A 27,364-nucleotide genomic window follows, 5' to 3' on the forward strand; every position below is an offset into this window, starting at 1 on the left:
GCCCCTCCCCCCACCTCCTCTGGCGGTATATTCCAGGCACTTACTATTGTCTGTGCAAAAAAAAGTTGCACCTCACAACGCATTTAAACATAATCCCTTTTTTCCATAAACTTATGTCCCCAGCCAAAGTGAGTTTGGGAGTGAAATGTGGTGAATATCCATTACAAAGCCGACCAGTGATAGAGAAGACACTGTGGGGTGAAACACACTGAGATCCTGCATTATTAAATTTGGAAGCAGGAATAGTTTGAGTAATCCAGAACAACTTGTCCCTTCTCTCCCGTTTACGTGCTGATCCGAACACTGATTCCATTGTGTTTTTGGGGCACTGCCGCTCATTTCTGAACTGCTTCAAACAGAGGGAAGCGACATATTCCGCGATTATATTGTCAGTTTAAAAGCTTTCGGGGTAAAGATGCTATTTGTATTGACTGTGAGAGACGTCAATCAGAGAGTCCACCCACTCTGCCCATTGTCTCCTCTTCCTCTTCCAGAGCTGATTCACTTCCTATAGGGACTGAAAACCCAGTGAGGAGATGGTGAGTGAAGGAGCAGCTTTTATACAAATTGTATCCCATAATATCCACACCAATCTTCAGGCAGTCTGATTATCCTGTGGGCAGTCAGGGGTGGAAATGTCCCTTATGCTGTGTGAGAAGATCCAGCTGAGAGAGCTGTTTACTCGGTGCTTTGTGCTGAACTGTGTGACTGGAGCTGTGTGTTGGATATTGAGTGTATTCATTGGAAGCATTTCCCTCTGATTTCTAGGCTGCGTTTTGTTGATGGCTCATTCCTGAATATAAGGTGAGGTGTCATTATAATATAATTCCGGGAGATGTGGAGTGTCTGACAGTTCTCACTGATTTCCTGTTGTTGCGTTGTGTGTATTGGGAGCTGGTTATCATCCCAGATTGTGAATCGTTAGCTCTCGGTGTATGGAGATGTAGGCTGTCCTAACCTTCACTCCTCCTCCCTCCTATCCCACCATCTGTGCAGCATCCTCAGGAAAGCTCAGAACAAGTTGCACTAAAAATTAACCTTTCAGGACAACCGGATATTCCAAATCACTCTATAGCTCACAAAGTAATTTTGAAATCTATTTTTCCTTGTAATGTCAGTAACGTGGCATCTGAATTTGTTTGCAGCAAATATCTACACACAAAAAAGTGAAAATAGCCTGACAATCTGCTTTTTAGTACTGTTTATTAAGTGAATTGTGTATTCCCTGGAGGGATTGAAAATTTTTTAAATAGATTTGAAATCCCAGTGACTGAATCACCGAAGACTGCACATTTTAAGATGGAGAATCTTTAAAATATCGATAGAGGCCATTTGGCCCATTGAGTCTCCATCAACCCACTGAAGAGCATCCCACCCAAACCTACACCATCCCCATATTTACCGTGACTATTCCATCTAATCTGCTCATCTAATCTGGTCGTTATGGTGCAATTTAGCATAGTGAATCTATCGAACCTACACAATGTTGGATTGTGTGAAGAAACTGGAGCAATCACTAGAAACTCATGTTTATGTGGCGAGAACGTGTGAATTCCACACAATCATGAAGGCTGAAATTGAAGCTGGGTTCTTGGCACTGTGCGGCAGCAATGCTAACCACTTTGCAACCCTGGTAATATTTGTTCAAAAATAAAGCTAAAAGGGTTTTGGATCACCTGATGGCTTCTGAACTAAAATCCACTTTGACCAAACAATACCTAAGAGGCAAATAATACATTATAAACTAGAGAAAAAAATCTCCTAACTTTCAATGGAATTGAATACCATACGCCAATATTGTACTTTCTGTCTTATATTTCCAGGAATCAAGCTCACACCATCCTCAGTTTCTAATTAATTTGCTGCTCTCCATTTTGCTGAGTCTTAACCATTGTCCATGGAATGCCATCATTCTGACTTTCCAGAGAAATTGTGAATCAGCTGCCAACGCTTAGGCCCCTTCCAGTGATTCATTCTCTGGCCTCGCCGTAACAAATCTTCCAGTCGTTTATGTGGTCCCTTGATGTGTACATACAAACAGAGACCATTTTCCCTCTCACATTCTGCCTGGCTGCACACAGAAAGGTCACCCTTTCCTCTGTGACCACACTGGCTGTGGTACTTGGTCCTTCTCTTAGACCTTTTTTCTCGCTGTCTTTCTTTTTCTGTCACCAACCTCAGAAGCAGAAATTCTGTATAATCAGCCACCACTGCTCCTCCATTGTCTCCATGTGTTATTTAATTATGAGAATTTTATGCCTCCCTTAGCAAATTCCAATCTGTTGCCTCAGTAAGCCACCCACCTCAGCCTGCTACTGGACAGAGTCATAAAAATTCTCCTTTGCAAGGAACTCTTTTACCTTAAATGACAGAACAGTTTAAAAAGAATCTTAATTTCACATCCCCAGCACTGTCCTGACTTTAGCTCTCTCAACTGTGGGGCATTTTGGAGCGTTCTGGAAGGTAACTGAATGAGCTCCTCAGGAGGAGGCCTAGTTTGATAATGCCTTCAATATTTTTGCCTGAAGGCACTTTAACATTGTGTCTACACTTTCGTGTACTGGCCGCCAACATGATGTGAATGGAAGTATTCATGCAGGTACTATCTCTTGTTACTTGATTGTTGTCTACTGCAATTCTCAGTAAAGTATTTTAGGGCTACAGAGCTTTGCTCTGGTCTGTTGGCTGTGAAGCTGCAGAGCTGCATTAACTATCTTCTACTGTTGGTGCTTATTCTCATGTAGCTCTCTGTCGTACTATCACTTGGTTCAAACCTGGGCTCTAATTGCAACCAATTAGAACAAAGAACAAAGAAACTTTACAGCCCAGGAACAGGCCCTTCAACCCTCCAAGCCTGAGTCAATCCAAATCCACTGTCTAAACCTGTCGCCCAATTCCTAAGCATCTCCTCCTCTGCTCTCCACCTACTCATGCATCTGTCCAGACACATCTTAAATGAATCTACCATATCTGCCCCTACTACCTCTGCTGGCAACGCATTCCAGGCACCTACCATCCTCTGTGTAAAGTACTTGCTGCGTGTATCCCCCTTAAACGTTTCACCTCTCAACTTGAAAGTGTGACCTCTCGTTATTCAATCCTTCAGCCTGGGAAAAGCTTATCTCCATCTATCCTGTCATGATTTTGTAGCAGAAAGTGAGGACTGCAGATGCTGGAGATCAGAGCTGAAAATGTGTTGCTGGAAAAGCACAGCAGATCAGGCAGCATCCAAGGAACAGGAGAATCGATGTTTCAGACATGAGCCCTTCTTCAGGAATGATTTTATAGACCTCAATCAGGATCCCCCCCTCAATCTCCTTTTTTCTAATGAAAGCTATCCTAACCTACTCAACCTCTCTTCATAGCTAGCACCTTCCATACCAGGCAACGTCTTTCTAAACCTCCTCTGCACCCTCTCCAAAGCGTCCACATCCTTTTGGTAAGGTACTTTGCACATTCACACATTCTGTCCACATAAGCATGAGTTTCTGGTGGGTGCTCCACTTTCCTCCCACAGTCCAACCTTTGCATAGATTCATCTACTACTCTCTGTCTCCTGTTGCTCAACCAGTTCTTTATCCATCTCGCTAGAACACCCTGCACACCATGTGACTTTACTTTCTCCATTTGTTTACCATGGGGAACCTTATCAAACACCATATTAAAGTCCATGTGTATGACATCTACAGCCCTTCCTTCATCTATCAACTTGGTCACTTCCTCAAAGAACTCTGTTAAGTTGGTAAGGCACGATCTCCTCCCACACAAAACCATGTTGCCTATCACTGATAAGCCCATTCCTGTCCAAATATGAATAGTACCTTCTCCAGCAACTTTCCCACCACGGACGTCAGGCTCACTGGTCTGTAGTTATTCGGAATATCTCGACTACCCTTCTTGTCCGGGGTGGGGGGCAACATGAGCAACCCTCCAGTCCTCCGGCACCTCACCTGTATTTAAGGATGCTCCAAAGATATCTGTCAGGGCCCCAGCTATTTCCTCTCTTGCCTCCCTCAGCAACCTGGGATAGATCCCCTCCGTCCTGGGGATTTGTCCACCTTAATAAACTCTAGCCTACCCAACACATCTTCCCTATTATATCAACATGATCCAGAGTAATCAAACTTCTGTCTCTAATTTCAACATTCATCATGTCCCTCTCCTCAGTGAACACTGATGCAAAGTAATCATTCAGAATCTCACCCATTCTCTGAGGTTCGACACACAGCCTTCCTTTATTATCCTTTAGTGGACCAATCCTTTCTCTAGTTACCCACTTGCTTCTTATATAAGAATAGAAGGCTTTGGGACTCTCCTTAATTCTGCTTGCTAATGCTATTTCATGACCCCTTTTAGCCCACTTGATTCCCCGTTTAAGACTGGTCCTACTCTTCCGATATTCCTCCAGGGCCCGTTCTGTTCTAAGCTGCCTGAACCTTATGTATGCTTCCCTTTTCCTCTTGCCTAGTTCTAATTTCTCCTGTCATCCACGGTTCACGAATCTTGCCCTTCCTATCCTTTACTTTCAACATAACATGCCTATCTTGCACTATCTTTAACCTATCTTTGAAAGCCTCCCACATCTCAAATGTGGAGTTCCCTTCAAATAGCTGGGTCCAATCCACATTTCCCAGCTCCTGCCTAATTTTGATATAATTGGCCTTGGCCCAGTTTAGTACTCTTCCCTCAGGACCACTGTCACCTTTGTCTATGAGTATTCTAAAACTTACAGAATTGTGGTCTCTGTTGCCAAAGAAATCCCCCACTGCAACTTCTACCACCTGACCTGGCTCATTCCCCAACACCAGGTCCAAAATGGCCCCTTCTATCGTCAGACTGTTGACATACAGCTGTAGAAAACTCTCTTGGATGCTTTTTACAAATTCTGCTCCATCCAGACCTCTGACACTAAGTGTATCCCAGTCAATGCCAGGAAAATTAAAGTCTCCCATCACCACCACCCTGTTGCCTCTACATCTATCCATAATCTGTTGACCTATTTATTCTTCTGCCTCTCGCTCACTGTTGGGAGGCCTGTAATACAGCCCCACCAATGTAACTGCACCTTTCTTATCTCGCAGCTCCAACCATAATTCCTCACTCCTGAAGCCCTCCATAGTGTTCTCCTTTGGCACAGCATTGATACCATCCCTGACCAGCAATGCAACTCCATCCCCCTTTTACTTCCTTCCCTGTTGTGTCTGAAGCATCTATATCCTAGAATATTTAGTTGCCAATCATGCCCTTCCTTCAACCAAGTCTCTGTGATTGCAATAATGTCATACTCCCAGGCACCATCTGCCTTACCCACTATACTCCTTGCATTAAAGTAGATGCACTTCAGGCTACCAGTTCTTTTGCATTCATCTGCTTTCTGCCTACTCTTTCCCCTCATTAATGCTAACTTCATGATTCTTACAGTCTCCAGTCCCGACCTCACTGTCTACTTGTCTTCTCTTCTGGCTCCCAGCCCTCTGTCACATTAGTTTAAAACCTCCCCAACAGCAGTAGCAAAAGCTCCTCCAAGGACATTAGTTCCAGTCTGGTTCAGGTCTGAACTGTCCAATTAGTAATAGTCCCATCTTCCCCAGAACTGGTCCCAATGTCCCACAAATCTGAACCCCTCCCTACTACACTATCCCTCAAGCCACGTGTTCATCCTGCCTGATCTTTCATTTCTATGTTGGCCAGCACATGGCACTGGAAGTAAACCCGAGATCACTCCCTTTGAGGTCCTCCATTTCAACTTCTGCCCTAGCTTTCAAGAATTCTGCTTTCAGGAGATCCTCTCATTTTTTAAATTATATCATTGGTGCCTATATGCTCCAAGACAACTGGCAGGTCACCTTCCCCTTTTAGAACGCTCTCCAGTCAATCAGTGACATCCCACATCGGAGCACCTGGGAGGCAACATACCATCTGGGAGACACGTTTTCAGCTACAGATCTGCCTATCTATTTCCCTTGCAATACAATCCCCAATGACTATGTCCCACTGATGGTAATTGCACCCAGTGCTGCCCCTGACCTGTCTAACTACACCCAGTGCTGCCTCTGACGTGTCTAATTACACCCAATGCTGTCCTTGACGCATGTATTCACACCCAGTGCTGTCCCTGACCTGTCTAATTACACCCAGTGCTGGCCTTGATATGTCAAATTACACCCAGTGCAGCAACTGACTTGTCTAACTACATCCAGTGATGCCCCGACCTTCTAATTATACCCAGTGCTACCTCTGACCGGTCTAACTACACCCAGTGCAGCACCCGACCTGTCTAACTGCATCCAGTTCTGCCCGACCTGTCTACCTTCAACCAGTGCTGTCCCTGACCTGTCTAATTACACCCAGTGCTGTCCCTGACCTGTCTACCTTCAACCTTTGCTGTCCCTGACCTGTCTAATTACACCCAGTGCTGTCCTGGACCTGTACACTGTGACCCAGTACTGCACTCGACCTGTCTAATTACACCCAGTGCTACCCCCGACCTATCTAACTACACACAATGCTGCCCCTGACATGTCTAACTGCATCCAGTTATGCCCGACCTGTCTACCTTCAACCAGTGCTGTCCCTGACCTGTCTAATTACACCCAGTGCTACCCCCGACCTATCTAACTACACACAATGCTGCCCCTGACATGTCTAACTGCATCCAGTTCTGCCCGACCTGTCTACCTTCAACCAGTGCTGTCCCTGACCTGTCTAATTACAGCCAGTGCTGTCCCTGACCTGTCTAGTTACACCCAGTGCTGTCCCTGACCTGTCTAGTTACACCCAGTGCTGTCCCTGACCTGTCTAGTTACACCCAGTGCTGTCCCGGACCTGTACACTTTGACCCAGTACTGCACTCGGCCTGTCTAACTGCACCCAGTTCTGCCCGACTGTCTACCTTCAACCAGTGCTGTCCCTGACCTGTCTAATTAAGCCCAGTGCTGTCCCGGACCTGTCTAATTACACCCAGTGCTGCCACTGACCTGTCTAATTACACCCAGTGCTACCCCTAACCTGTCTAATTACCCCCAGTGCTGCCCCTGACCTGTCTAATTACACCCATTGCTACCATGTACCTGTCTAAATCCACCCAGTGCTGTCCTTAACCTGTCTAATTACGCCCAGTGCTGTCCCTGACCTGTCTAATTACATCCAGTGCTGCGCTTGACCTGTCTAATTACCCCCAGTGCTGCCCCTGACCTGTCTAATTACACCCAGTGCTGCCCTTGACCTGTCTAATTTCACCCAGTGCTGCCCTTGAATTGTCTAATTACACCCAGTGCTACCTGTGTCCAGTCTAATTACACCCAGTGCTGTTCCTGACCTGTCTAATTACACCCAGTGCTGTTCCTGACCTGTCTAATTACACCCAGTGCTGTTCCTGACCTGTCTAATTATTCCCAGTGCTGCCCCTGATCTGTCTAATTACACCCAGTGCTGCCTGTAACCTGTGTAACTACACCCATTGCTCCCCCTGACCTGTCTAATTACTCCCAGTGCTGCCCCTGACCTGTCTAATTACACCCAGTGCTCCCCCTGACCTAATTACACCCAGTGCTACCTCTGACCTGTCTAATTACACCCAGTGCTCCCCCTGACCTGTGTAATTACACCCGGTGCTACCTGTGACCTGTCTAATTATTCCAAGTGCTGCCCAGACCTGTCTAATTGCACCCAGTGCTGCCCTTGACATGCCTATTTACTCCCAGTGCTGCCCCTTGGCCTCTCTTATTAAACGCAGTGCTACCGCTGACCAATCTAATTATGCCCAGTGCTCCCTCTCACTTGTCTGACTACACCCAGCGCTGCTCTTGACCTGTCTAATTACACCCGGTGCTGTCCCTGAACTGTCTAATTATACCCAGTGTGGCCCCTGACCCTTCTATGAGCAGCCAGTGCTACCCTTGACCTGTCTCATTACACCCAGTGCTACCCCTGTCTTGTCAAACTACTCCCAATGATGCCCCTGACTTGTCTAATTACACCCAACGCTGCCTCTGACCTGTCTAATTACACCTAGTGCTCCCCTGACCTCTATGACTGCACCCAGTGCTGCCGCCGACCTGTCTAATTACACCCAGCACTGCCCCTGACATGTCTAATTATGCCCTGTGCAGCCTCAACCTGTCTAATTACACCCAGTGCTGCCTCTGACCTATCTAATTACACCCAGTGCTGCTCCTGACCTGTCTAATTACACCCAGTGCTGCTCCTGACCTGTCCTAACCTTCACTCCTCCTCCCTCCTATCCCACCATCTGTGCAGCATCCTCAGGAAAGCTCAGAACAAGTTGCACTAAAAATTAACCTTTCAGGACAACCGGATATTCCAAATCACTCTATAGCTCACAAAGTAATTTTGAAATCTATTTTTCCTTGTAATGTCAGTAACGTGGCATCTGAATTTGTTTGCAGCAAATATCTACACACAAAAAAGTGAAAATAGCCTGACAATCTGCTTTTTAGTACTGTTTATTAAGTGAATTGTGTATTCCCTGGAGGGATTGAAAATTTTTTAAATAGATTTGAAATCCCAGTGACTGAATCACCGAAGACTGCACATTTTAAGATGGAGAATCTTTAAAATATCGATAGAGGCCATTTGGCCCATTGAGTCTCCATCAACCCACTGAAGAGCATCCCACCCAAACCTACACCATCCCCATATTTACCGTGACTATTCCATCTAATCTGCTCATCTAATCTGGTCGTTATGGTGCAATTTAGCATAGTGAATCTATCGAACCTACACAATGTTGGATTGTGTGAAGAAACTGGAGCAATCACTAGAAACTCATGTTTATGTGGCGAGAACGTGTGAATTCCACACAATCACGAAGGCTGAAATTGAAGCTGGGTTCTTGGCACTGTGCGGCAGCAATGCTAACCACTTTGCAACCCTGGTAATATTTGTTCAAAAATAAAGCTAAAAGGGTTTTGGATCACCTGATGGCTTCTGAACTAAAATCCACTTTGACCAAACAATACCTAAGAGGCAAATAATACATTATAAACTAGAGAAAAAAATCTCCTAACTTTCAATGGAATTGAATACCATACGCCAATATTGTACTTTCTGTCTTATATTTCCAGGAATCAAGCTCACACCATCCTCAGTTTCTAATTAATTTGCTGCTCTCCATTTTGCTGAGTCTTAACCATTGTCCATGGAATGCCATCATTCTGACTTTCCAGAGAAATTGTGAATCAGCTGCCAACGCTTAGGCCCCTTCCAGTGATTCATTCTCTGGCCTCGCCGTAACAAATCTTCCAGTCGTTTATGTGGTCCCTTGATGTGTACATACAAACAGAGACCATTTTCCCTCTCACATTCTGCCTGGCTGCCCACAGAAAGGTCACCCTTTCCTCTGTGACCACACTGGCTGTGGTACTTGGTCCTTCTCTTAGACCTTTTTTCTCGCTGTCTCTTTTTCTGTCACCAACCTCAGAAGCAGAAATTCTGTATAATCAGCCACCACTGCTCCTCCATTGTCTCCATGTGTTATTTAATTATGAGAATTTTATGCCTCCCTTAGCAAATTCCAATCTGTTGCCTCAGTAAGCCACCCACCTCAGCCTGCTACTGGACAGAGTCATAAAAATTCTCCTTTGCAAGGAACTCTTTTACCTTAAATGACAGAACAGTTTAAAAAGAATCTTAATTTCACATCCCCAGCACCGTCCTGACTTTAGCTCTCTCAACTGTGGGGCATTTTGGAGCGTTCTGGAAGGTAACTGAATGAGCTCCTCAGGAGGAGGCCTAGTTTGATAATGCCTTCAATATTTTTGCCTGAAGGCACTTTAACATTGTGTCTACACTTTCGTGTACTGGCCGCCAACATGATGTGAATGGAAGTATTCATGCAGGTACTATCTCTTGTTACTTGATTGTTGTCTACTGCAATTCTCAGTAAAGTATTTTAGGGCTACAGAGCTTTGCTCTGGTCTGTTGGCTGTGAAGCTGCAGAGCTGCATTAACTATCTTCTACTGTTGGTGCTTATTCTCATGTAGCTCTCTGTCGTACTATCACTTGGTTCAAACCTGGGCTCTAATTGCAACCAATTAGAACAAAGAACAAAGAAACTTTACAGCCCAGGAACAGGCCCTTCAACCCTCCAAGCCTGAGTCAATCCAAATCCACTGTCTAAACCTGTCGCCCAATTCCTAAGCATCTCCTCCTCTGCTCTCCACCTACTCATGCATCTGTCCAGACACATCTTAAATGAATCTACCATATCTGCCCCTACTACCTCTGCTGGCAACGCGTTCCAGGCACCTACCATCCTCTGTGTAAAGTACTTGCTGCGTGTATCCCCCTTAAACGTTTCACCTCTCAACTTGAAAGTGTGACCTCTCGTTATTCAATCCTTCAGCCTGGGAAAAGCTTATCTCCATCTATCCTGTCATGATTTTGTAGCAGAAAGTGAGGACTGCAGATGCTGGAGATCAGAGCTGAAAATGTGTTGCTGGAAAAGCACAGCAGATCAGGCAGCATCCAAGGAACAGGAGAATCGATGTTTCAGACATGAGCCCTTCTTCAGGAATGATTTTATAGACCTCAATCAGGATCCCCCCCTCAATCTCCTTTTTTCTAATGAAAGCTATCCTAACCTACTCAACCTCTCTTCATAGCTAGCACCTTCCATACCAGGCAACGTCTTTCTAAACCTCCTCTGCACCCTCTCCAAAGCGTCCACATCCTTTTGGTAAGGTACTTTGCACATTCATACATTCTGTCCACATAAGCATGAGTTTCTGGTGGGTGCTCCACTTTCCTCCCACAGTCCAACCTTTGCATAGATTCATCTACTACTCTCTGTCTCCTGTTGCTCAACCAGTTCTTTATCCATCTCGCTAGAACACCCTGCACACCATGTGACTTTACTTTCTCCATTTGTTTACCATGGGGAACCTTATCAAACACCATATTAAAGTCCATGTGTATGACATCTACAGCCCTTCCTTCATCTATCAACTTGGTCACTTCCTCAAAGAACTCTGTTAAGTTGGTAAGGCACGATCTCCTCCCACACAAAACCATGTTGCCTATCACTGATAAGCCCATTCCTGTCCAAATATGAATAGTACCTTCTCCAGCAACTTTCCCACCACGGACGTCAGGCTCACTGGTCTGTAGTTATTCGGAATATCTCGACTACCCTTCTTGTCCGGGGTGGGGGGCAACATGAGCAACCCTCCAGTCCTCCGGCACCTCACCTGTATTTAAGGATGCTCCAAAGATATCTGTCAGGGCCCCAGCTATTTCCTCTCTTGCCTCCCTCAGCAACCTGGGATAGATCCCCTCCGTCCTGGGGATTTGTCCACCTTAATAAACTCTAGCCTACCCAACACATCTTCCCTATTATATCAACATGATCCAGAGTAATCAAACTTCTGTCTCTAATTTCAACATTCATCATGTCCCTCTCCTCAGTGAACACTGATGCAAAGTAATCATTCAGAATCTCACCCATTCTCTGAGGTTCGACACACAGCCTTCCTTTATTATCCTTTAGTGGACCAATCCTTTCTCTAGTTACCCACTTGCTTCTTATATAAGAATAGAAGGCTTTGGGACTCTCCTTAATTCTGCTTGCTAATGCTATTTCATGACCCCTTTTAGCCCACTTGATTCCCCGTTTAAGACTGGTCCTACTCTTCCGATATTCCTCCAGGGCCCGTTCTGTTCTAAGCTGCCTGAACCTTATGTATGCTTCCCTTTTCCTCTTGCCTAGTTCTAATTTCTCCTGTCATCCACGGTTCACGAATCTTGCCCTTCCTATCCTTTACTTTCAACATAACATGCCTATCTTGCACTATCTTTAACCTATCTTTGAAAGCCTCCCACATCTCAAATGTGGAGTTCCCTTCAAATAGCTGGGTCCAATCCACATTTCCCAGCTCCTGCCTAATTTTGATATAATTGGCCTTGGCCCAGTTTAGTACTCTTCCCTCAGGACCACTGTCACCTTTGTCTATGAGTATTCTAAAACCTACAGAATTGTGGTCACTGTTGCCAAAGAAATCCCCCACTGCAACTTCTACCACCTGACCTGGCTCATTCCCCAACACCAGGTCCAAAATGGCTCCTTTCATCGTCAGACTATTGACATACAGCTGTAGAAAACTCTCTTGGATGCTTTTTACAAATTCTGCTCCATCCAGACCTCTGACACTAAGTGTATCCCAGTCAATGCTAGGAAATTTAAAGTCTCCCATCACCACCACCCTGTTGCCTCTACATCTATCCATAATCTGTTGACCTATTTATTCTTCTGCCTCACGCTCACTGTTGGGAGGCCTGTAATACAGCCCCACCAATGTAACTGCACCTTTCTTATCTCGCAGCTCCAACCATAATTCCTCACTCCTCAAGCCCTCCATAGTGTTCTCCTTGAGCACAGCATTGATACCATCCCTGACCAGCAATGCAACTCCATCCCACTTTTACTTCCCTCCCTGTCCTGTCTGAAGCGTCTATATCCTGGAATATTTAGTTGCCAATCATGCCCTTCCTTCAACCAAGTCTCTGTGATTGCAATAAAGTCATACTCCCACGCATCAATCCAAGCCCTAAGTTCACTCTGCCTTACCCACTATACTCCTTGCATTAAAGTAGATGCACTTCAGGCCACCAGTTCTTTTGCATTCATCTGCTTTCTGCCTACTCTTTCCCCTCATTAATGCTAACTTCTTGATTCTTACAGTCTCCAGTCCCCACCTCACTGTCTACTTGTCTTCTCTTCTGGCTCCTAGCCCTCTCACATTAGTTTAAAACCCCCCCAACAGCAGTAGCAAAAGCTCCCCCAAGGACATTAGTTCCAGTCTGGTTCAGGTCTGGACTGTCCAATTAGTAATAGTCCCATTTTCCCCAGAACTGGTCCCAATGTCCCACAAATCTGAACCCCTCCCTACTACACCATCCCTCAAGCCACGTGTTCATCCTACCTGATCTTTCATTTCTATGTTGACTAGCACATGGCACTGGAAGTAATCCCGAGATAACTCCCTTTGTGTCCTCCATTTCAACTTCTGCCCTAGCTTTCAAGAATTCTGCTTTCAGGAGATCCTCTCGTTTTTTAATTATATCATTGGTGCCTATATGCACCAAGACAACTGGCAGGTCACCTTCCCTTTTTGAATGCCCTCCAGTCAATCGGTGACATCCCTCACCGGAGTACCGGTGAGGCAACATACCATCTGGGAGACATGTTTTCGGCTACAGAACTGCCTATCTATTTCCCTTTCAATACAATCCCCAATGACTATGTCCCACTGATGGTAATTGCACCCAGTGCTGCCCCTCACCTGTCTAACTACACCCAGTGTTGCCACTGACCTGTCTAGTTACACCCATTGCTACTCATATCCTGTCTAATTACACCCAGTGTTGCCACTGACCTGTCTAGTTACACCCAGTGATGCCCCTGACCTGTCTAACTGCACCCAGTGCTTCCCCTGACCTGTCTAACTATACCCAGTGCTGCCACTGACCTGAATAATTCCACCCAGTGCTGACCCTGATCTGCCTAATTCCACCCAGTGCTGCTCCTGACCTGTCTAATTACACCCAGTGCTACTTATGTCCTGTCTAATTCCACCCAGTGCCGACCCTGACCTTGTCTAATTACACCCAGTGCAGCCTCAGACTTGTGTAACTACACCCAGTGCAGCCACTGACCTGTCTAATTACCCCAGTGCTGCCCTTGACCTGTCTAGTTACACCCAGTGCTGCCCCTGAACTGTCTAATTAACCTCAGTGCTGCCCTTCACCTGTCTAATTACCCCAGCGCTGCCCTTGACCTGTCTAATTACCCCAGTGCTGCCCTTGACCTGTCTAGTTACACCCAGTGCTGCCCCTGACCTGTCTAATTAACCTCAGTGCTGCCCTTGACCTGTCTAATTACCCCCAGTGCTGCCCCTGACCTGTCTAATTACGCCCAGTGCTGCCCCTGACCTGTCTAATTACCCCCAATGCTGCCCTTGACCTGTCTAGTTAGACCCAGTGCTGCTCCCGACCTGTCTAACTGCACCCAGTTCTGTCTGACCGGTCTAACGTCAACCAGGGCTGTCCCTGACCTGTCTAATTGCTCCCAGTGCTGCTTCAGACTTGTGTAACTACAACCAGTGCTGCCAGTGACCTGTCTAATTAACCTCAGTGCTGCCCTTGACCTGTCTAATTAACCTCAGTGCTGCCCTTGACCTGTCTAATTACCCCCAGTGCTGCCCCTGACCTGTCTAATTACGCCCAGGGCTGCTCCTGACCTGTCTAATTACAGCCAGTGCTCCCCTTACCTGTCTAATTACATCCGGTACTGCCCCTGACTTGTCTAATTTCACCCAGTGCTCCACTGACCTGCCTAATTACCCCCAGTGCTACTCTTGACCTGTCTAATTACCCACAGTGCTGCCTAAGACCTGTCTAATTAGCCCCAGTGCTGCTCCTGACCGGTCTAATTACACCCAGTGCTGCCTCTGACCGGTTTATTTACCCCCAGTGCTGCCCTTGACCTGTCTAATTACCCCCAGTGCTGCTCCTGACCTGTCTGACCTGTCTGACCTGTCTAACCTGTCCTTTTATTCCTGAGGAAGGGCTTTTGCCCGAAACCTCGATATCGCTGCACTTTGGATGCTGCCTGAACTGCTGTGCTCTTCCAGCACCACTGATCCAGAATCTGATTTCCAGAATCTGCAATCATTGTTTTTACCTCTGTCTAACTACACCCAGTGCTGCCCCTGACTTGTCTAATTACACCCAGTACAGCACCTGACCAGTCTAACTACACCCAGTACTGCCCCTGACCTGTCAAATTACACTCAGTGCTGTCCTTAACATGTCTAACTACACCCAGTGTTGCCCCTGGTCTGTCTAATTACACCCAGTGCTGCCCCTGATCTGTCAACATACACCCAGTGCTGTCCTTAACCTGTTTAATTAGACCCAGTGCTGCTCCCAACCTGTCAAACTACACCCAGTGCTGTCCTTGACCTGTCTAATTACACCCAGTGCTGCCCCTGACCTGTCAAACTACACCCAGTTCTACCTCTAACTGCTCTAATTACAGCCAGTGCTGCCCCTGACCTGGATTAGTGGTGCTGGAAGAGCACAGCAGTTCAAGCAGCATCCAAGGAGCAACGAAATCGATGTTTCAGGCAAAAGCCCTACATCAGGAATAAAGGCAATGAGCCTGAAGCGTGGACAGATGAGCTAAAGGAGGTTGGGGGTGGGGAGAATGTAGCATAGAGTACAATGGGTGAGTGGGGGAGGGGATGAAGGTGATAGGTCAGGGAGGAGAGGGTGGAGTGGATAGGTGGAAAACGGGATAGGCAGGTAAGACAAGTCCGGACCAGTCATGGGGACAGTGCTGAGCTGGAAGTTTGGAACTAGGGTGAGGTGGGGGAAGGGGAAATGAGGAAACAGTTGAAGTCCACATTGATGCCCTGGGGTTGAATTGTGCCAACGCGGAAGATGAGATGTTCTTCCTCCAGGCGTCTGGTGGTGAGGGAGCGGCGGTGAAGGAGGCCCAGGACTTCCGTGTCCTCGGCAGTGTGGGAGGGGGAGTCGAAATGTTGGGCCACAGGGCAGTGTGGTTGACTGGTGCAGGTGTCCCGGAGATGTTCCTTAAAGTACTCTGTTAGGAGGCGCCCGGTCTCCCCAATGTAGAGAAGACCGCATCGGGAGCAACGAATACAATAAATGATATTAGTGGACGTGCAGGTAAAACCTTGATGGATGTGGAAGGCTCCTTTAGGGCCTTGGATAGAGGTGAGGGAGGAGGTGTGGGCGCAGGTTTTACAGTTCCTGCGGTGGCAGGGGAAAGTGCCAGGATGGGAGGGTGGGTTGTAGGGGGGCATGGACCTGACCAAGTAGACACGGAGGGAACGGTCTTTGCGGAAGACAGAATGGGTTGGGGAGGGAAATATATCCCTGGTGGGTGGAGTATTTTTGGCGGTGGCGAAAATGTCGGCGGATGATTTGTTTTATGCGAAGGTTTGTAGGGTGGAAGGTGAGCACCAGGGGCGTTCTGTCCTTGTTACAGTTGGAGGGGTGGGGTCTGAGGGCGGAGGTGCGGGATGTGGATGAGATGCGTTGGAGGGCATCTTTAACCACGTGGGAAGGGAAATTACGGTCTCTCAAGAAGGAGGTCATCTAGTGTGTTCTGTAGTGGAACTGGTCATCCTGGGAGCAGATAAGGCGGAGGTGGAGGAATTGGGAATATGGGATGGCATTTTTGCAAGTGGTAGGGTGGGAAGAGGTGTAATCCAGGTAGCTGTGAGTATCAGTGGGTTTGTAAAAAATGTCAGTGGCAAGTCAGTTGTCATTAATGGAGATGGAGAGATCCAGGAAGGAGAGGAAGGTGTGAGAAATGGTCCAGGTAAATACAAGGTCAGGGTGGAGTGTGTTGGTGAAGTTGATGAATTACTCAACCTCCTCGCGAGAGCACGAGGTGGCGCCAATGCACTCATCAATGTAGCGGAGGAAGAGGTGGGGAGCGGTGCCGGTGTAATTACGGAAGATCGACTGTTCTACATAGCCAACAAAGAGACAGGCATAGCTGGGGCCCATACATGTACCCATGGCTACCCCTTTGGTCTGGAGGAAGTGGGAGGATTCAAAGGAGAAATTGTTAAGGGTGAGGACCAGTTCGGCCAAACAAATGAGTGTCGGTGGAAGGGTACTGTTGGGTACGTCTGGAGAGGGAAAAACGGAGGGCTTGGAGGCCCAGGTCATGGCAGATGGTGGTGTAAATGGATTGGATATCCATGGTGAAGATGAGGCATTGGGGGCCGGGGAAACGGAAGTCTTGGAGGAGGTTGAGGGCGTGGGTGGTGTCCCGAACGTATGCGGGGAGTTCCTGGACTAGGGGGGATAGGACAGTGTCGAGGTAGGTAGAGATGAGTTCAGTGGGGCAGGAGCATGCTGAGACAATGGGTCGTCCAGGGTGGTCAGGCTTGTGGATCTTGGGAAGGAGGTAGAACTGGGCAGTGCGGGGTTCCCGGACTGTGAGGTTGGAAGCTGTGGGTGGGAGATCTCCTGAGGTGATGAGGTTCTGTATAGTCTTGGAGATGATGGTTTGGTGTTGGGGGGTGGGGTCATGTCAAGGGGGCAGTAGGAAGAGGTGTCCTCGAGTTGGCGTTTGGCTTCAGCGGTGTGGAGGTCAGTGCGCCAGACTAACTCGCTGCCCCTGACCTGTCTAATTGCACCCAGTGCTGCCCCTGACCTGTCTAATTGCACCCAGTGCTGCCCTTGACCTGTCTAACTACACTCAGTGCTGCCCCTGTCTGTCTAACTACACCCAGTGCTGCCCCTGACCTGTCTAATTACACCCAGTGCTACCCTTGACCTGTCTAATTGCACCCAGTGCTATCCTTGACTTGTCTATTTACTCCCAGTGCTACCCCTTGGCCTCTCTAATTGCACCCAGTGCTGCCCCTGACCTGTCTAATAACAGCCAGTGCTGCCCCTGACCTGTCTAATTACACCCAGTGCTGCCCCTGACCTGTCTAACTACACCCAGTGCTGCCCCTAACCTGTCTAACTACACCCTGTGCTGGCCCTGACCTGTCTAATAACACCCAGTGCTGCTTCTGATCTGTCTAATTACACCCAGTACTGCCCTTGACCTGTCCACTTACACCCAGTGCTTCCCTTGACCTGTGTAACTACACCCATTGCTGCCCCTGACCTGTCTAATTACACCCAGTGCTCCCCCTGACCTGTATGATTCCACCCAGTGTTGCCCCAACCTGTTTAATTATACCCAGTGTGACCTCTGCCCTGTCAAATTATACCCAGTGTTGCCCCTGACCTGTCTAATTGCACTCAGTGCTGCCCTTTACTTGTCTATTTACTCCCAGTGCTGCACCTTGGCCTCTTTAATTAAACCCAGTGCTGTCCCTGACCTGTCTAATTACGCCCAGTACTCCCTCTCACTTGCCTGACTATACCCAGTGCTGCTCTTGACCTGTCTAATTACACCTGGTGCTGTCCCTAACCTGTCTAATTACCCCAGTGCTGTCCCTGACCTGTCTAATTATACCCAGTGCAGCCCCTGACCCTTCTATGTGCAGCCAGTGCTACCCTTGACCTGTCTAATTACACCCATGCTGCCCTTGACTTGTCTGTTTATTCCCAGTGCTGCCCCTTGGCCTCTCTAATTACACCCAGTGTACCCCTGTCCTGTCTAACTATTCCCAATGATGCCCCTGACTTGTCTAATTACACCCAACGCTGCCTCTGACCTGTCTAATTATACCTAGTGTTCCCCTGACCTGTATGACTGCACCCAGTGTTGCCCCGACCTGTTTAATTACATTCAGTGCTGCCCCTAACCTGTCTAGTTACACCCAGTGCTGCCCCACCCTGTCTACTTACGCCAAGTGCTGCCCCTGATGTGTCTAATTACGCCCAGTGTTGCCCCTGACCTGTCTACTTGCCCGCAGTGCTGCCCCTGACCTGTCTAATTAAACCCAGTGCTGCCCCTGACCTGTCTAATTAAACCCAGTGCTGCCCCTGACCTGTCTAATTACTCCCAGTGCTGGCCCTGACCTTTCTAAGTGCATCCAGTGCTGCCCTTGACTTGTCTATTCACTCCCAATGCTGCTCCTTGGCCTCTCTAATTAAACCCAGTTCTGCCCCTGACCTGTCTAACTACACCCAGTGCTGCACTTGACCTGTCTAATTATGGATTTCAACGTGAGCAAATGCAAGGTCTTGCACTTTGGAAAAAAGACTAAAAGCGTAGACTACTTTCTAAACGGTGAGAAAATTCGTAAAGCCAAAGTACAAAGGGATCTGGGAGTGCTAGTCGAGGATTCTCTTAAGGTAAACATGCAGGTTGAGTCCGTGATTAAGAAAGCAAATGCAATGTTGTCACTTATCTCAAGAGGGTTGGAATATAAAAGCAGCGATGTGCTACTGATACTTTATAAAGCTCTGGTTAGGCCCTATTTGGAGTACTGTGCCCAGTTTTGGTCCCCACACCTCAGGAAGGACATACTGGCACTGGAGCGTGTCCAGCGGAGATTCACACGGATGATCCCCGGAATGGTAGGTCTAACATACGAGGAACGGCTGAGGATCCTGGGATTGTATTCATTGGAATTTAGAAGATTAAGTGGGGACTTAATAGAAACTTGCAAGGTAATACATGGCTTGGAAAGGGTGGACGTTAGGAAATTGTTTCCGTTAGGTGAGGAGACTAGGACCCGTGGACACAGCCTTAGAATTAGAGGGGGTCAATTCAGAACAGAAATGCGGAGACATTTCTTCAGCCAGAGAGTGGTGGGCCTATGGAATTCATTGCCGCAGGGAGCAGTGGAGGCCGGGACGCTAATTGTCTTCAAGGCAGAGATTGATAGATTCTTGATGTCACGAGGAATTAAGGGCTATGGGGAGAACGCTGGTAAGTGGAGTTGAAATGCTCATCAGCCATGATTGAATGGCGGAGTGGACTCAATGAGCCGAATGGCCTTACTTCCACTCCTATGTCTTATGGTCTTATAGTCTTAATTACACGCAGTGTACCCCTTGTCCTGTCTGATTACACCCAGTGCTGCTCCTGGCCTGTCTAATTACCCCAGTGGTACCCTGACCTGTATTATTATACCCAGTGCTGCCCCTGACCTTTCTAAGTGCAGCCAGTGCTGTCCCTGACCTGTCTAAGTGCAGCCAGTGCTGTCCCTGACCTGTCTAATTACACCCAGTGCTGTTCCTGACCTGTCTAATTACACCCAGTGCTGCCCTTGACTTGTCTATTTACTCCCAGTGCTGCCCCTTGGCCTCTCTAATTAAACCCAGTGCAACCCCTGACCTGTCTAACTACACCCTGTGCTACCCCTGAACTGTCTAATTACCCCAAGTGCTGCTCCTGTCCTGTCCAACTACACCTATTGCTGCCTCTGACCTGCCTAATTACTGGTTTTATGATTTTGATGGAATGAGGACTGTGAGATTGGGATGGAGCATAATCAATTTGGTAGCTTCGTGGTTAGCACTGCTGACTCACAGCTGCAGGGATACGGATGCACATTCTCCCTGGGTCTGCTTGAATTTCCTCTGAGTACTCCGGTTGCCTCCCATAGTCAAAGATGTGCATGTTAGGTGAATTGGACATGCTAAATTGCCCATGGCTGCCACAGATACTTGGGTCGGCCACAGGAAATGCAGAGTTACAGGAAAAAGAGTCGTGGGTGTGGGTCGGATGATCTTTGGAGAAGATTCTGTGTTGAGTCCAGCTGCTGCTGATGGCTCACTGCACCAAAGTTTGGGATTTGTCGTTAGTCTATTTCGCTCGTGATGATGAACATGGTGAAATACATTCATCAGTACGGAGGGATGTGATAGTTTTCTTTGAACTTGTTACACTTGAAGACATCTCCATGGTGTCAATATTGTGGGATGGCACTTTGCCAGGAATGGTAATGCGCAGGAGTGTGGGATATTTATGGATTGATACAATTCAGTGACACAAGTTCACATTGAATTCACTACATGGTTTGTACTCCATCAGAATGGGTTTTCCATTGCCTACGCAGTGCGGGTCTTGGAGGATAGAAATGTGGCTACATTTCCCACTCTGATCACGACTCAATGTCCTTGCTGGAAATAGAGGTGTGTGCAGCACTGAAGTGAGGAATCTGATTCCCTAACACAGCGGAACAGTAGACTGGCACTCAGTGTAGAATAGTGTCTAACGGAGGAGTCAGGCTCTTCAGCATAAGTGGAGAGAAAGTTGGAGAAAGTCATGTTTCCTTTTTCTGTTTTACAGAAGGACTGCACTGTACTACACCAGCGAATACGGACAGGGTAAATGCTGCAAATATTTCCTAACCATCAGCCAGACAACAACTGCACAACTGTGGGAAGACATCCAGTCCCTTCACAACATTGCTCAGACACAGAGAAAGTTGGGCAGAGAAATCATCTCCGGGAAATCAGTCGGTCAAGGGAGCTTTGACATATTATCAGATCTGAAAGTGGTCAGTGGTGTGGAGCCTTTCCATCAGAACCAGCCGTCTGTGAGTGATCAGTCAGGGTGAGGCTGGGAAGAAGTGTGAGTGACTCCAAGTGAGAGCTTCAATCACTCATCGAGCTTCATGAACCACTGACTCATTTATACAGGGGAGAGGCTGTTCAAGTGTGAGGTGTGAAACGTGGACAGGCTCAGAAGGTCTCCTCATACACAAGCTGTGTCTGTTCTATAACGTTAATGGAAGAGAAGCCATTCAAGTGTGAGGTGTGTGACCAATCATTCTCACGCACAGCCCACTTTCTTATACACCAGCGAACTCACACAGGGGACAAACCATTCACATGTGAAGTGTGCAACAAATCATTCTCACAGTCATCGAATCTCCACAGACACCGACGCATTCATACAGGAGAGAAACCATTCACATGTGAGGTCTGTCATAAAGCCTTCACACTGTCATCGAGCCTCTTGCTCCATCAGACAATCCACACAGGAGAGAAACCTTTCAAGTGTAAAGTTTGTGATAAAGCTTTTCCAACATCGACAAGACTTCTGTTACACCAGAGCATCCATACCGGGGAGAAACCTTTTCGGTGTCGGCTGTGCGACAAGTCATTCTCTGAGTCATCTCACTTTCACTCACACCAACGTGTTCACACTGGAGAGAAGCCGTTCACCTGCCAAGTGTGTAATAAATCATTCTCACTGTCATCAAACCTCCGTGAACACCAACGCCTTCACACTGGGGAGAAGCCGTTCAAGTGTGAGGTGTGTAAAAAGAGCTTTGCACAATTGTCAGGCCTGGTGAAACACCGACACACTCACACAGGGGAGAAGAAAATATTCACTTGTGAGGTGTGTAATAAGGAGTTTGAACAGTTGTGGGGAATGTTGGATCACCGTCGCATTCACACAGTCAGGGAAGCCAAGTGAGATGTGTGACTGAGCATTCACACAATCAATGACAATCAGCAAACACTGATACATCCACACTGAGGGAAGGTGGTTTAAGGCTGACGTTTGTGACAAAGGCTTCACAATGTCCTCCCTGACACACCAGATGATTCGTTCAGGGATCAGTCTATTCAATGATGAGGTATGAGATCGTGCCTTCCCACTGCCAGAGACATTTGCAAAACATGGACACATTCACACTGAGGAGAAATCGTTCGAGGGTGAAGTGTTTGACGAGCGAAGTGAACAATGATCGGGCCTGATGTATCATGGATGCATTCACTCTGAAGAACGTGAAAAATCTTCACAAACTCGTCTATGCTTTTGCTCCGTCAGAGAACCAACTCATTGAGATGATTCTTCAGGTGTGAGATTTAAAAGAAGGTTCTTCAAGCATCCTGAGACACCAGAGGGTTCACAGAGGAGGAGAAAGGCCTTCAAATGCCATATTTGTTTTAAGGTTTTCATGCACTTTTCCAATTTCTTGAAGTGCCAGAGGACCCCTAATGGTGAGAAACCATTCAAGTGTGCGGTGTTTATAAGGCTTTCATACAGTCAGCGTACCTCCTGGTCCATCAACACACACACACGGGAGAAACACTATTGGTTAGAGTTGTGGAAGAAAACCTTCATGCAATTGTTAGACCTCCTGGGAACATAAGTTCCAGGAAGGGCAGTATGGTGGCACAGCAGTTAGCACTGCTGTCTCACAGCGCCAGAGACCCGGGTTCAATTCCCACCTCGGGCAACTGTCTGTGTGGAGTTCGCACATTCTCCCCGTGTCAGCGTGGGTTTCCTCCAGGTGCTCTGGTTTCCTGCCACAGTCCAAAGATGTGCATTGGCAATGCTAAATTGCCCGTGGTGTTAGGTGAAGGGGTAAACGTAAGGGAATGCATCTGGGTGGGGTGCTCTTCGGAGGGTCGGTGTGGACTTGTTGGGCCAAGGGGCCTATTTCCACACTGTAAATAATCTAATCTAATCATATAAGTGAATCCACATGGGAGATGAAGCCATCTAGTGTAACATGTTAGCATTATTTTACCCCACCTCCTCTTTTCCACACGCTAACATATCTACACATACTTGGAGCCAGTCACTTACGTCCATTGCACTGAGAGCCGTCTGTGTTGATTACCCTGCAGTGCTCACACAGGAGAGTGTCATTCCAAAGTACTATCTGTCTGTCTCAGCAGGGTCTGTCTCAAGCCTCTCACAAGTATTTCAGGAAGAACGATTTAGCCTTTCATCAGCTTTCCAAACATCACCAGAAAATGACATCTATATGTATAGATGCACCTGTATGAACTCAACTTCCTTTCAGTGCTCTGTTAGGTAAAAGTCTCTCACTGACTCTGATTCTAACCAAGATAACGATCAGATACTCAGTGGTTAAAAGGGCTTCAGCTTCTGACCTTTCAGCAGAAGGAACCAGGGAGGAGCTGTTGCTGAAATAATATAGATACCTCAGTTAGATTAAGTGTCTTTGGTGTAGGTAGATGGAGAATCAGCCAGCAATCCCAATTTCTCATCGGTGAGCCCAGCTGGGAAGATCAGGATGTATCTTGGCTGTGACAGTCTCCATTGTCTCACAACATTCACTGTCTGGTTGTCCATGTGCTGAATGGCCACTCAAACAAAGCACTAGAGGCCAGTTCATGTCCACAACCGATCCTCCAACAGGTAACATTTATTGAGTATCTTATTATAGTAAAACATCCCAAAGTGTACCACAACACATTATCAGCCAAGAATTAACAGACAGAAGAGAGATTAAGAGAGGATGAACGGAAATTGCCAAAGAGGATGGATTCAATTTGTCCTAATGGGAGAGAGAAAAAAAACAGAGATAGTTAAGGAGGAAATTCTGAAGATCTTTTAATGACCAAGGCACCCCTATTCCAAGCACTGTTTACACATCGAAGAGAAATTGTTGTTCAAGTGTGAGTTTTACATTCAAGCTTTCATGATGTCTTTGAGGAACTAGAGTTGCCAGAGTAATCATTGAGAGTGTGTGACAGACTTTTTACCCCTCATTCCCCTTCCCCACCTTCTCTCCATCGTACATTGTCTTTTGTAGATAATAGTTCTCTCTTGAATGCCTCCATTGAACCTGCCTCCACTACACTCTCAGCCAGAGCATTCCAGACCCCAACCACTGGCTGTTTGAAATGTTTTTCCGCATGTCATCAGCGTCTCTTTTTGTCAATCACCTGAAACTCGTATTCCCTCCTCTCAGTTCCTTCACAAGTGGGATCATGTAGAGTCTTGGAGGTATACATCATGGAAACAGGTCCTTCGGTCCAACTCATCCATGCCAACCAGATTTCCTGAACTGAGCAAGACCCATTTACCTTAATTTGGCCCATTTCCTATCTGTGTACCCTTCCAAATGTCTTTTAAATGTTGTGATTGTACTCACCTCTACCACTTCTCTGGCAGTTCATTCCATGTACACACCATCTTGTGTGTGAAAAATCTCCCTTTTAAATATTTCTATTCTCACTTTAAACCTATGCCCTTAGTTTTGGACGCCCATACCCTGGGGAAAAGAACTCGGGCAGGGTAATCCCGCAATACATTGGTTAGTTCTTCCAAAGGAGCAATTGCAAATCAGTCATGTGAGAAAGTGATGAAAAGTTGTTGAGGAGGCTGACTTTGGATAGGAGAGCTGCCACAACAGCAGAATTGAAGCAAAGAAAACAGGTCGCTGTTTAATTGACATTAAAAGTGCTCAATAAAACCTACCACAACTGAATGACAAACAGGGTGTTGTTATGATGTAAATTTGAATTGTCAAAGGTAAGAGCTACTACTCCTCAATCATGATATCATAGAATCTCCACAGAGTGGAAGAAGGTCATTCAACCCGTCGATTCCACACCAACATTCCAAAGGTTATCTCACCCAGACCCACACCACTACCCTATCCTTGTAACCCTGCATGTTCTTGATCCACTTAGCCTGCACATTTCTGGACACTCTGGGCAACTTAGCATAGCCAGTCCACCTTATCTGCACATCTTTACACTGTGGGAACAAACTGAAGGATCCAGAGGAAGTCCACACACAGGAAGAATGTACAAATAGACAGTCACCTGAGGATGGCATGATATCTACTCTGGGCACATATAATATTAAAAAGCTTTCCAGGGGTGTTCAGCATTAGAACTTGCAGGAGATTCCAAGTGGACATGTTCCAATCATTGAGAAAACACATGAATTTACATTTTATTTGAAATGACCAAAGCAACCTAGATCAGAATAATGTTATTTATAATAATCATTGTAAAAACACACCAAACATTTTCCAAAGAAATGTTAACCATTTCCCTTGTCTTAGTGAATAAACACATTTTTTTGAAGCTGTATTGATAAACCCATGGATGCAAATGGAGCCATTTGCTTTTTTAAATACTTTCTCAGACTGTCCTGCCAATTTCAGAGATTTTGAACAGATACACCAAGGTCTGTCTGATCCTACACTCTTTTGGAACTCTACCTCTGTTTTAGATTGTCTTTGTGCATTCTTTATGGCAAAATAAATCACTTTACACTTCTCTACATCAAAATTTCTTTTCCCACCTCTCCACCCATTCGACAAACCTGCCTCCTTTTGATATTTCACACTGACCTTTTCAAGGTTCATGATAGCTTCAACTTCTGTACTTGGTAAAACGTCGTTATTGTGTCCTGTGCAGCAAGATCATTAATTACATCTGAGGAATGCTGTGTCCTAAAACACAGTGACCCTTGGAGAACCCCTTTCTCAAACTTCCTGCAGCCTCATAAATAGACTTTAACCATTCCTCACTGTCTCTGGTTACTCGGCCCATTTTGTATCTGTGAAGCTGCTTTCCCTTTGATTCTGAGAGTTGTAACTTATCTCACAAATCCATTGTACAGCATGTTTTCAAATGCCTTTTGGCATCAGAATAACAGTGTTCCCTCATCAAACCTCTCAGTTACCTCAACAAATGACTTACAGAAGTCATTACACTATCGTTGCCCTTTACTAATCTGTTTTGCATTTTGTTAATTAACCAACATTTACCCGTGATTTCACTTCCTTCTCAACTATTGTTTCAAGAAGCCTACCCAACACTAATGTTAAACTGAATAACTTAACAGGTTGTTGCTGCATTTGTCTTTACATATTTTTAAATGCAAATAATAGTTTACAATTCTCCCGTTCTCCTCCCAATTCTCAGGAAAACTGAAAAATTGGGCCGTGCCTCCAGAATTCTCACTCCAGCCAAATAATCTTCTCAGCAGCAGACTCAATGGCTGAATGGCTTAATTTCTGCTCCGATGTCTTATGGTCTAAAGGCAGCGATCGTTCATGTACTATTTCACCTCAGTCTTTTATTCCAATGTATCTGGTCAGATGCATTCTTATTTCATTGTGGTTTGTTTTTCCTGAAATTAGTTCTTATTCCGAATTGTTCCTTGTCTTTCTGTGTCACCACACCTAAACCCTCTGATACAGTGATCACCATCCCCTAAAGGTACCCCCATTGACACTTGCAACTTTTCAGTGACATCCTTAGTCCTGGCATTAGCAGGTTAATGTCTTGATTCATGCTTATGGCACAGGAACATTTCTTGTCGATATCAAGTCTCCTATCACGATTACTTTTCCAGTCTTCTCTGTGTCCCTCTGTTCCGTTGAGCCAACTGTGGTGCCATGAACTCTCTTGATTTTTTATGACATTCATCAGGATTCAGAACTCAACACTGGTTGGACAGTGAGGTACACTTAGGGGTCCTTCCTTCCTGACACTTCCTAAATCACTCCTGAACAGCCTGACTCTGGTTTTAAAGGTGCAAAGTGTGTGTCTGTATAATGAGCCAGATCTCAGGAGTGGGTATGGGGTAGAATAAGACCCTTTTTTAGTTGGTGATGTGAAGTACAGATAGATCCTTGTCAGGTAATGGCTGTTACTATGGGGAATGTTTGTACTCCCCTGTCTGGGATGACCACTATTCTGAGTACAGGGAAGGAGTGGAGTTAGCTTTGACAGACCCAAGCTTCCTCAATCCATGATGTATACCTGAACATAAAAATAGTGTGATGAGAATCATTTCAAAATGTTTTGTGAATGAACTTGAGTCAATTTCAAATACTATGTTATTTTGGTTGATTCACGTTTTGATGTAAGCTGAATATTATATTGTTGTTTGTTTAATTATTCTTCTATGTAGATTTAGAACTCTTAATAAATTCACTGTTTCACTTAAGCCAAGCGATCTAATTTCTCAGCAACAATTTCACTCAGGACATCCCAGATGCCTCCTATTTCAAGGACTGCAGTTTCACCTCCCACGTGATCACCAATGCCTTCCAGTGCATCTCTTCCACTTCCCGCACCTCTGCTCTCAAGCCCCAACCCTCCAACCGCAACAAGGATAAAACTCCCCCAGTCCTCACCTTCCACCCCACT

At 46.4% G+C, this 27,364-nt stretch overlaps 1 protein-coding gene across 1 annotated transcript; it reads left to right on the forward strand.

Annotated features, from left to right (window-relative positions):
* Window positions 1–515: 515 nt before the first annotated feature.
* Window positions 516–27,081, forward strand: LOC132832811 (gastrula zinc finger protein XlCGF49.1-like). The gene is made up of 2 exons (XM_060850962.1): window positions 516–539; window positions 20,766–27,081. Exon 2 carries the CDS (start codon window positions 21,207–21,209, stop codon window positions 21,900–21,902), a length of 696 nt encoding a protein of 231 aa, XP_060706945.1. The 5' UTR covers window positions 516–539; window positions 20,766–21,206; the 3' UTR covers window positions 21,903–27,081.
* Window positions 27,082–27,364: the final 283 nt, after the last annotated feature.

The sequence above is a fragment of the Hemiscyllium ocellatum genome, chromosome 35 (genome assembly GCF_020745735.1).
Source record: "Hemiscyllium ocellatum isolate sHemOce1 chromosome 35, sHemOce1.pat.X.cur, whole genome shotgun sequence".
NCBI lineage: Eukaryota > Metazoa > Chordata > Chondrichthyes > Orectolobiformes > Hemiscylliidae > Hemiscyllium > Hemiscyllium ocellatum.

Excerpts from the sequence above, each read along its gene's own strand:
- LOC132832811 (XM_060850962.1), top strand. The coding sequence starts at position 21,207 with ATGGAAGAGAAGCCATTCAAGTGTGAGGTGTGTGACCAATCATTCTCA.